At 38.4% G+C, this 12,012-nt stretch overlaps 1 protein-coding gene across 1 annotated transcript in view; it reads right to left on the bottom strand.

Moving 5' to 3' along the window:
* Positions 1-12,012, bottom strand: part of ush2a (Usher syndrome 2A (autosomal recessive, mild)) — a 292,843-nt gene that overhangs the window by 67,117 nt on the left and 213,714 nt on the right. The window contains exons 63-64 of the mRNA XM_036135732.1: positions 4,503-4,726; positions 3,601-3,940 (exon numbers count right to left, since the gene is read on the bottom strand). Of these exons, the coding sequence (XP_035991625.1) occupies positions 3,601-3,940; positions 4,503-4,726 (564 nt within the window). The remainder of the gene's footprint in view (positions 1-3,600; positions 3,941-4,502; positions 4,727-12,012) is intronic.

Here is a 12,012-nt window from a genome sequence, read left to right on the forward strand (position 1 = left end):
TTTATTCTGTAAGGTCAAAAATAATTTGTGCTTCATTACCCCTCTCATATCAAGTGTGATGATGTATATAGTCAAGCATATCACAGGTTTTACAGTTGAAATAATTCAACATAGGCAAATCTGAACTGTGTAAGTGATTGAAAAATAATATACTGCGGGAGACTGAACTCTGGCGGTTTCACGCAAATATAAACTGACCTGCTGTAGGTGTTTTTGTCAGCCAACAACATCATAACAGCTCATGTAAATGTAAAGCAGATAAAGGAGATGTCTGATCATTCAGGCTGAATTTTAATACCACGTGTGAACAGCTAAGCCTACAGATGTCCGCTTGCATCTGCATTAGTCACTACGCCTGTTAATGCCAGGTCTGGATGGGGTTGAACAAAACTAGATGCAGGCCAGAATGTTTCAAAAAGAAGAATCATCATAACACAAAGTCTAAAGAAATAACAATCTAAGTCTCTTATTACAATAAACTTTTGTTTGTTATTAGTATCCGATGTTTTGTTTTTTACTACGTTTTGATACATTTTGTCATTATAAATGCTTCAAAATACAATAGAGCAAGAAAAATACACACATCAAAAAAAGGTCCATCCATCCATCGCTCCCTCCATCCATTGCTCCCTCCATCCATCGCTCCCTCCATCCATCCATCCATCCATCCATCCATCCATCCATCCATCCATCCATCCATCCATCCATCCATCCATCCATCCATCCATCCATCCATCCATCCATCCATCGCTCCCTCCATCCATCGCTCCCTCCATCCATCCATCCATCCATCCATCCATCCATCCACACACACACACATCTGGAAGATCACGTGCAGTAAATGGAAAATATTTTGGTGGATTTTCCACCTCTTCCTGGTCTTATCACATATGAAGCGTCAACAACACACAACGGAAATTTTTTGTCCAAAGCATAAATTAAAGATTCATCTTTCAAGCTTTTTTACTATCATGCTGTAAGCTACAAGAAATCCCAGAAATATGCACTACCACTGGTGCAAAGTTGTAAACAAGAAGCCAAGATGGCAGTCCCCTGACACTCAGATTGTTACAACCCTTCTGGTGATGAGGTGTTACTCTACAGGAACATATATACGTACAAACACACTTGCACATATACATGGACATTGACTTTAGGAGTGTAAAGGGACTGCTGCTGTAAATGGCTGTTTAAATGGCCAGTCTGGGGCTCTTGTCTTTACTGCTGTCATACCTTAAGTTGCTAAACACACAGATGTAAATAAACATCAAACATGTTTGCCCAAAGAAAAATCACAGTACTTTGTTTATGATCTTTTATGAATATAGATTGTGTTGACCAAGTAGTACGTTTTTATGACTCTCGGTAAATACAAAGCTGCCAGGGTTTGATCTTTGTATATTATAATACTTTGTGTGTAAGTGTGTCTGTGTGCGCATGAGAAACATCTGGTGTATGGTGGGTGGCGACAGCTTTATGTGCCTCTGCCCAGATGGTGTCACAGCATCGCATTGAAACTCTTATCCTAACCGCCCCATGCCACACACACCAAGTCATCATAGCACATACATAGACCTACAGAGATACTCTTAAACTGTAACTAACAGAATTAAAACACCGGTGAATATGTGAAATTATAGCTATAGGACAAAGCATACAATAAACCCTCTTGACCCCCTTTAATACTTAGCAAAAAAACATTAACGACCCAAATGAAAAATGTGTGGATGGACCAAAAATAAAGACGCAAAAAAACACAACCAGACATGAATTTACTCCCTTTGGGCTAATAAACACTGGATAATTTTGAAACAGCATCTAAATGCCCATCTTACTTTAACTACACACAGGTTTACATCACGGAGAGGGTGAGCCAGTACCGCTGACTACCTTTTACTGCAACAGCTGTTTTAAGTGTTTAATGGTATGTGTTTGATTCTGCAGGGGTAATGATCTCTCTGTAAAGCCAGGTGATTTTAGCAACAGACACACTGAAACATAGACGTTTACAGGGTCATAATTTAACTCAATTCTGTTCTCTTCATTTATCTATTCTGTATTCCTGCTTTTGGCACCTTCTTCTGATTATTGACTACTGAGCCTATGTGACAAGTGAATTTCTCCAATGTGACATCAATAAAGCCTATCTTATCTTATCTTATTAGTTTTTCTTATTTACAAATAATATTACCTTACATATAAATATAACATTTTCTCAATTTTAATCTGTACAAAATTGTTTAAAACTTGTGCACTTCATACATGTTATATTCTAGTTGTGATAGTCTTTTCTACATATGTTTTCCCCAATGTTCCTTATTTCAGTCTTAATGTATAGAATGTCATGTCTTATGTTCAGCTTGTAACATATTTCTCTGTGGTTCCAGTCTATAGCGTGCAGATAAAACTATAGTTTTGTTGTTATCCTACACTGTTATCCTACACTGTTATCCTACTCTGTAAATTTCAAACTTTTGAAGATTATGCCGCTTTTGAGCGGCATAATTTTAATGACTTGTGATCTATGCTGCCATCTCTTCTTCCCTCACATATTACCTACAAAGATAGCCATGTGTTTTTTGGAGAGCTGCAGCTGGATGCAGACATACATGCAAGAGGAGCTGCAGCCAGCAGCCCCTACACTAAGTGCTTCGAGCAGAAAGCAAGTGGACTTCTTTCTATGTTTCTTAAAGACTTTTCATCTCTCATCCAAAACTAGTCTGAAGAAGCCTTTCTGTTGTGTATTGAAATGTCTTCAGGAGACAAGTGAAGACGTCCACAACAGTTGGAAGAAGGTACTCTGGTCAGATAGGACCAAAACTTTGTGAAGCAAAACATCAACACAACTCACTGCCCCAGAGTGAAATTTAGTGAGGGCATCATCATGGTGAGGAGATGGTTTTCTTCAGCAGAGAAAGGAAAAGTAGTCAGAGTTGACAGGGCCATAGATGGAGCTAAACATGGGACAATCCTTCAGTTATAAATGGAAAGGGATGTAAGAAATGTACCTTTCTAGACAACCTTAAACAAACAGACATACCTACAATGGATAAGTAAGATAAAAGATAAAAAAAAAGTCAGAATGTCCTAGTGGTACTGAAGACATAAATCCAACTGAGAATCTGCGGCAAGAATTAAAAAGTGAAGTCCACAGAATCCCTCGATCCAATCGTGTTATTTTGCTAAGACAAATGGGTCAAAGTTTAATATAACGTTGTAGCTGTACTGCAATGAATGGTGGTCCTAGAAAGTATTGACTCAGGGCAGTGGAATACATATCTGCGCCATACTTTTCAAAATTATATTTGCAAATCATTTGTTAAACTATATATTTTTATATATATATAAATATATATATATATATATATATATATATATATATATATATATATATATATATATTTTTTTTTTTTTTTTTTTTTTTTTTCCTTCCATTGCACTACTATTCACTATAGTACTTTGTATTGGTCTGTCACAAAAAAATCCCCAAAAAATAAAGTTTGTAATTGTGACAAAATGCAAATATGTTCAAGTGGAATGACATGGTCTCTGTACTTTCAAAAGCAACAAGAGTACTAATACAAAAATGTATTTATTTACCTGTATATGTGTAAACATTGGCATCACCGCTGTACACCACCTCTTCATGTGTCTGGCAAAGATTTCCTCCTGTTTCTGTTTTCTCAGATTTTGTGTGACTGTTTCTGTCAACTATTTTGTTATTGTTTTTACTTCTGTTTCTATGTCCTGAAAGGACAGTGGTGAGGGGTTCCAGGGAGCCGCTGATGAATGGCAGTTGTGTTGCAGATTGTGTGTCGGGGTGTGGGTGTGCAGTCAGGACCCAAGTGCAGGCAGTCAGAGATGGATCAAGGTCACAGGAGCCACAGTAAGCGGTAGCTGCAGCCGCCACAGGACACACGGCACCCTGAAAACACTGGTGCTGGTCACAGAACGGAGACCAAGAAAATAGAGTACAGAAGATTCATTAGCATCAGGAAAAATACAGACAGTATCTTTAGTATTTTCATGTATACATTTTTTTGTAGCTTTGAGCAGATTTTTCTCTTGAACAAAAGCCTGCACATCTATAACATGCACTTATGCATATGTGTGTGTGCTTTACGTGGACCTTAATGACATCATTAGAGCTAATGAGTGCTCCCACTCTTTGTGTATGTGTGTGTATGGGTGCTTGCGTGAACCATCTCATGCTGACTTAGGAATACACAAACACCACATGACCCCAGGTGATAAATGGTGGATAGCACATTCTCCGACTCCTGATGTGACAAAAAGGACGCTAAAACAAACTCTATCTATCCTGATGTCCACTTAGCTGATGGAGACATGGTCTTCAATTAAAGTCAGAGGTTCTCATAGGCAAAGCAAGCAAGTTTCAAACAAAACAGTCTGTCATTGTAAGGTATCTGTGGAGAATTGGGTAAATGGTGACAACAAAAACTGATTCCACTTTGAAAAGGATTTGACAACTTGAAACACACCGGTATCAGCAGTCCAGCCGTGGCTCGATCGGCACAAACGTGTCTTTGGGGGTCAAAGCCAACTCCATTGCAGCATTCTTCATCCAGATGTATGACCTTTGACCCACAGCATTGCAGCGTCACTGTGGCATTGCCAGAAGGGTGAATTGTGGGAGATCCGTTGTTGTTCACACAGCAAAGAGATGTTGAAGAGTTTATATACTCTTTTCCGCAGCAGACAAAACCTAAAGACAAGACATAAGCTTGATGTAGTGCCTGTTGTAGTGCATCATTCTTTACCTTATTTTGTCAGGTCATATGGCACTTCTGTTTAAAAACAAAAACACATGGGAGAGAATAAGCATTTAACAAATCACCAATTTTCAAAAGTAAATATATTTTCTAATGGGGCTATTGACATGAAATTATCACCGGATGCTGTTTACAATCCATCCAGCACATAAATGCAAAGAAAATGAACCATATATTATAATAAAATGTTTTCATAAAGATATTGGCATGGAAAGTCATGACATTGCCTAAATACTTTCAGTAAGTATGTGTTAAAGGTTTTGGTTTTCTCTAGTCAGAGGAAACCAAAACTGAACTCATTGGATGCATAAAAAACACACAATGATTGGAGGTCAACAAGCAATGCACATCCCCCCAAAAATACTGTAAAGTGACGTTTGGAGGTGCGACCGTTTTTCTCGTGCGAATATCGCACACACACACACACACACACACACACACAAATAATAATACATAAAATTATAAACAAAACAGAGGTTAGCAGCAATCATGACAATTAGTGGATTCTGGCCATAAGGTGTCCTTTAGTGACTGGGTGATTAATTTGACCGCTGTTGAGAAAAGTTTTCTTTTTTTTTTTGTTTTAAAATTCCTGAACTTTTTTCGAAACGGGAATGGAGAAAACTAAATTTGAACAGGGTGAGTACAGACACTGGCTTTCCTTTCCTTTATTTCCTCAAGAAGTAAAAATGTGTTCACCTCCTTTATTAGTAGCTTATGAACTACAGGTCAGTAAAGCACTGCCTCCTGGTGGATTACTGCACTGTGTGGTTCTCCAGGTGCTCTGAGACAAACAGGAAGAACCTGCAGCGGGTGGGGAGTTCAGTGGAATGCATTATCAGATCACAGCTGCTGTATCATTTAGACCTGCAGTTCATAAGCTACTAATAAAGGAGGTGAACATATTTTTACTTCTTGAGGAAATAAAGTATTTTTTGGGCTTTCTTCACCTCACATTAGATATGTGTGTTCCAGATGAGGTTGGCATATATGTGGACACCCAGGAACTTGCGGTTGTCAAATCTCTTAACGTCCTTGCTGTGTATCAAAAGAAAAGTGTGTGTGGTCGTTTGCAAACTTGACTTTGGTGTTGGTGGAGTGAATTGGGGAGCAGTTATGACTGATATCAAATAGAGAACGGGGCTGAGGACACACCCCTGCGGTATCCCTATATTTAGGATGAAGGTTGTTGATGTGTGCTTACTCATCCGAATGGTCAGTATTCTGTCCTTGGGAAAATCCAGAATCCACCTGCATAGTCAACTGCCCAGGCTTACGCTGCTCAGTTTATTAACCAGTTTATGGGATTATGTTAAAGGCAGAACTGAAGTCCACAAACAGCATCCTGACGTAGGCGTTGTTCTTCTCCAGGTTGGTCAGGGCTGTGTGGAGGGCTGTTATTACTGCATCCTCAGTTGACTTCTTTTCTCAGTATTCAAACAGATTTTGGTGGTGGTCAGCAGGAAGAGCATTTTAAGGTGTGAGTCTTTTAGGACATTTGGTGAGGAATGGGGTGAGAGGAACTGGGTGATAGTCCTTCAGACAGTTAACTGTGCTCTTATTCTGTACTGGAATTATTGTAGGATAGTTCAGTCATGCAAGAACAATGAAGTGAAACAGGGACAGGTTGAAAAATAGTGGTAAATATGCTGTTAGCTTGGATGTAAAGTTTCTCAGTATTCCTCCTCTGATGCCATCCAGACCAACAGCCTTCTTTACGCTGACCCTGTGGGCTGGATCTGACCTGGTGTTGGTTCAGCTGTATCAGCTCCTCCTCCTCTGTCTTTGCTGGTTTAGTGTGGATCACTGTGCCTTTTCCATTGAAGCGAGATAAGAGGTGGTCCACAGTGTACTTGAGGGTCCTGTCTGTTGTGCTGGTGTCACTTAAAACGTCTTTGTATCCATTCAGAGATTTGATACCCTGCCACATGCTCTTTGTGTTATTTTATTTTAGAAAAGTGTTATTCTATGTGCTGCTAATACTTGCATTTTGCCTCTCTGATTCTCTTCTCCAGCTTCTCCGTACGCCCGCAGGGCCCCAGACTTAAAAGCAGCCGATCTTGGTTATGAAACCAAGATTAGGAAATAAAGATGAAAGATGACCAATAAGGAAAAGTAACAATTCTAATCACACCATATGTTTCGGAGGTATGCAAAAGTCATCCTTTAAAGTTTACTGTTGTCTGGATAAATCAGAAGTCTCATCACAATAACTTTTTTCCCCACAATGACCATACACAGTATAATTACTCATTCCTACAAGTAAATGCATGCTATAAGTGCTCTACAGCTGGTAGGGAAAAACAGCCCTTGGAACAAGGGTTGTGTTAAAGTTGAAACAAGGTTCTACATTTATACACATCGAACCTACGTAGTAATGAAATGTAGCTCTTGTTAACACATTTGTGTCCCCCACTAATATATTATATTGTATGTAATACTGTGGAATTGTTTCTGTTCTTCTCTTGACTGATAGAGTTTTACAAAGGGTTCCTTTTGATCCTTTGTAAACTAGTTAAAGGATGCAAATGCTATTCTGATATTATTGTCAAGGGAAAAAAATCCAAACTTACACGGCCTTGTGTGAAAAACTGGTATTAGGTTTAGTGGACAATCACTTTTTCACACAAGGCCATGTTGGTTTGCATTCTTTTATCACTTAACAACAGCAAACTTAATTTAATAAGTCCATTTTGTGTTTACTTTTGTTGTCTTTGATTGATATTTAAATTAGTTTGAAGCTCTGAAACACTTAAGTGTGACAAACATGCAAAAAATAATAAATCAGAAAGGGGGCACACACTTTTTCACACCACTACATGTATATGGGAATCAAATGTTAAAAGCTTCTAACATTTCTCCCACTTCCAAACCCACCAATGATCTTTACCTTAAACCTGCAGCCGCTTCTGCAGTTTCCCTATGTCAGCCCTACATAACAACTCAAGTTACTTGAATCTGGAAAGGGAATATCTAGAGAATGTTGGGGGAAAACATCCTTTAAATTTGATATTCAGCTGCAAAACATATACAGACAAATAGAGGAATAGCATGTATTCTAAATGTCACCTTGCTGCTGAAGGTGATGCAGTGGCAGACAGACATCACCTATCACTGTCAGAGATGGCAGCTCTCAGACAAACACACTTCCTCTTCCTTTACACTTTTTCAACAGTGGAGCCTGAATATTGCTACTGAGACGTAAATATACCAGAGGAACAGAGATATGCAGGGTTGCAAAGAGAGAAAGAGAGAATAGGATAGGTGGATGGATATGAGAATGATAAGAAAAAAATATTAAGCTCAGCCTAAATACTGTTCCTGAATAGATCAGATGAAGAGTAGAGGGTAAAAAATAGAACGCAGAGGATCAACAACATAATGTGGTCATGTAGTGTTGTTGCAGAGATGATAGTGGCAGGGGTACGGAGAATTAATATGAAATTCAAAATAATTTAACAATTAGAAAAGCTACCATAATGGTATGAGGAATACAGGAAATTGAATCATGGTGACAGCAACAGACAAATCCACCAATGAACAAGGAAACCATCATCTACACCCATTTTTGATTTTCTCTCTGAAATCCATACAATTCAGTGTCTAACTATTTAATGGGTTCTACCTCATTTAAGTCCACATGTCTGCCGTAAAGTTTCCTATGAAGACGTGGTTAGATATTTCTGAAGCTGTGTAAGGTCATTTATATAAAACAAATGGAAGATGTTGTGCCTGAAATCATTTTTAATTTGTCAATCTAATAATAATCAAGCTAAATCAAGCTGGCAGCTTCTTTCAATCAAAATATATTTTTTCATCATCTTCGTTTAAGATTAGACCAAAAATCTAAAATCATAAGACATGACACTCAAACCAATTAAAACACATTCTCTTTTGTAACATCCTGATTGATAAGTCTGGGATAAGTCTTTGCATAATCTGTAATTACACTGAGAGAATATTTGACCTGCAGAGTGACAAGATATGACTAATGTTGCTTTATTAAAATGGGAAAAAGAAAGCCAAATGTCACCATCATGAATTATTTTGTGTAAATAATCCATGCTGTGCTCTGCAAGATGCCACCCTGGGTGGCGGCCCACTTTGGCGATCCTTAAATCCACCACTGCTTCCAGGCTTTGGTGGTGCATTCAATTAAGGTTAGAATATAATGTGTTATTGAGTCAGCAGCTCCCTGCTGTGATGGTACATTAGAAGTACAAACGAGGGTAGAAGCGTTATACTAAAAATGTGCTGCAATGATGACAGAATGGAAAAAAAAGTCTCATTGTGAGAGTTTACAATAAAAGTGTTTTACAGTAAATTAGATATGTCTGTGTTTACAGAACAATGTATATGTGTAGCTGGTTACAAAAAGAAAATATTGATATGCTTAAAAGTTGTGAAGGAAATGTATTTAACTGATAATATTCCTCCCTGTGGCATCATCTACACTCGCTTGCATTGATTATTTTATCTAACAACAGACATTAAACTCTAAGTCGTAGCTCTGTGTCACTGCCCTTTAATGGGTCTGCGGCTAGTTATAAAGTGATAACTTATTGTTTCATGCACCAATCAGCATTCACACTTAAAGCACATTAAATGTTGTTAATTTAAGCAATCACTTCACTTTAAGGCCAAAAGTTGAGGATGACACATATTTTATACTCGTTGTTGCAGAGCATTATATCCTCAACACATCCATCACAGGCTCCAAACGACAGGAATACGCATGTGTACGTGATTGTGTGACATATAGGCAGCCTGACGGCTACTAACTCACTTAGCAGCGGCAGATGTTGCGGAGCGGAGCGGGGTCTTGGTGGCCAATTCCCACTGCGCCTTACTTCAGCTTCAATGACGTGCAAATAAACAGCTCAACACTTTTCCAAAATAGCTTCCCTTTACTGATCCTCGTACTCTCACCATCCTTACCCCTACTCCTTTGTTCTATTTAAACAAAAAGCTTAAAACAACTATCAGCTTTCAATTTAAACTGCACCAAGCCAATGGTATTCATGTGTATCCTCTAGCAAACCAAACCCAGAGCCCTACTCTTCATTGTCACATTTTTTGAAGGCTTAAAGGTTTCCATGCTTTACTGTTTCTTCATTACCCGTTCTCTTTACTTAATTCTCATCTCTAGTCATTTTTATGGTGTCTTTTCTTTGACGTGGTCTCTATCGCCATCCTTTCTCATAACATTTTTAATTTGCAGCAGCCTAGTTAACCATTTTGAAGATAAAAGCTCTCACTTCAGTTTGAAATTTTTTTCTGTACTGTACATTTTTACCGCTGGCTTCTTTTGCAACTTCCTCTCTTCGCAACATCTTGATGGTGTTCTCCTGTCTCAATCTTTATTTTATCCAGGTTTGTGTCAAAATGGAATTTTCTTTCTGTCGCTTTGCAACTTTACAATGCAGTCTGTTTGTTTACAGTATTGCAGCTTTCGTTATTATTGCATTATCATCCATTCAGCAGAAATCCAATCCCTGTCTTTGTGAACGTTATCTGACATGCCTGAACATTTGTGTTAACATTCTGTAACACACACACACACACACACACACACACACACACACACACACACACACACACACACACACACACACACACACACACACACACACACACACACACACACACACACACACACACACACACACTTTCTCCACTACTCTATAAGCTGTGTTCTTCTAGTGACTGTCTATGGGGTTGACAACATTTTAATACACACCTCTTGTTTTCTCTTTTGCATCACTGAAAGCTTCAGCCCTAATCTTCAGATTTACGCAGGATTTGCATACATTCGTTAATAACATCAGGAGCGCAGCGTCAACACAAGGTGCTTAGACAATGTGAATTATTATTAGGGTTTCAGTCATTCCACTTAATGATAAGTCAATATTTAGACCCGCCAATGAACTAAAGATAAAAATGTGTGTTGTGGATTAGTAAATCCGAGCTCTCTAGGAGACCAAAGCCCCTCCACAACTTTGAACAAACCAAACACTTTTAACTACCTGAATATATTACAAGGGGTGTGGAACCAAGTGCACAGCAAGTACACGCATTCACAGCATTTTATTTAGGCATAACAACAGACCTCCTGCTTTTTTTTACAGACATGTGTTGATTAACAATTTTTTTGAAAGACTTTAACAAGAAAAGACACCAAAAGTGTTGTTCTCATTAATTCTATTCACTTGAAAATTAATTTTGTCTGTGTGTACACTGCTCGGGAAAAGTGTGTGTACACATGCATGCAGTCTGTGCTCCACCGAGTCATGACTACATGTCATGTCAAGAGATGAAATCACAGAGGATTGACTTGCTCACATAATGCACGGTGTTCCCCTGTGAAGACACACATATGGATGATGAAGCAGCAATCACACTCGCATAATAAAAGAAGATACACACGTTTGTCCCAGAAGAGCAGTTGTCCTATTGTCTTTGTGTTTTTTTAACATTTTTATTACAGCAACATTACCAGCTGGACTTGTGTGGGACAGCACATGAAAGTGTGTACATGGTACACAGTGGGTCTCAAAGGTATGCGAACAGGGTTTTGCCACGTAAAACACTGATAAATTCTTTCCACACTTTATAAATATATATATATATATATATATATATATATATATATATATATATATATATATATATATATATATATATATATCTATCTATCTATCTATCTATATATATATATATCTATATATATATATATATATATATATATATATATATATATATATATATATATATATATATATATATAGTGACACACATTAGCCTAAAATAAAGTTCAGCTGTCCTGGTAGATCAGCTCTATACCCTCAACAGGATCCTGGAGGGTGCGTGGGAGTTTGCCCAACCAATCGTCATCTGCTTTGTGGATCTGGAGAAGGCATTCGACCATGTCTCTTGAAGGGTCCTGTGGGGGGTACTCTGGGAGTATGGAGTACTAAGGGCTGTCAGGTCTCTGTATGACCGGTGTCAGAGCTTGGTCTGCATTGCTAGCTTTAAGTCGGGTTCGTTTCCAGTGAGAGTTGGACTCCGCCAAGGTTGTCCTTTGTCACCGTTTCTGTTCATAACTTTTATGGACAGAATTTCTAGGCGCAGCCAAGGTGTTGAGGGGATCCGTTTTGGTGGCCTTAGGATTGCGTCTCTGCTATTCGCGGATGACGTGGTCCTATTGGCTTCATCAGGG

The sequence above is a fragment of the Fundulus heteroclitus genome, chromosome 4 (assembly GCF_011125445.2).
Source record: "Fundulus heteroclitus isolate FHET01 chromosome 4, MU-UCD_Fhet_4.1, whole genome shotgun sequence".
Classification (NCBI taxonomy): Eukaryota; Metazoa; Chordata; class Actinopteri; order Cyprinodontiformes; family Fundulidae; genus Fundulus; species Fundulus heteroclitus.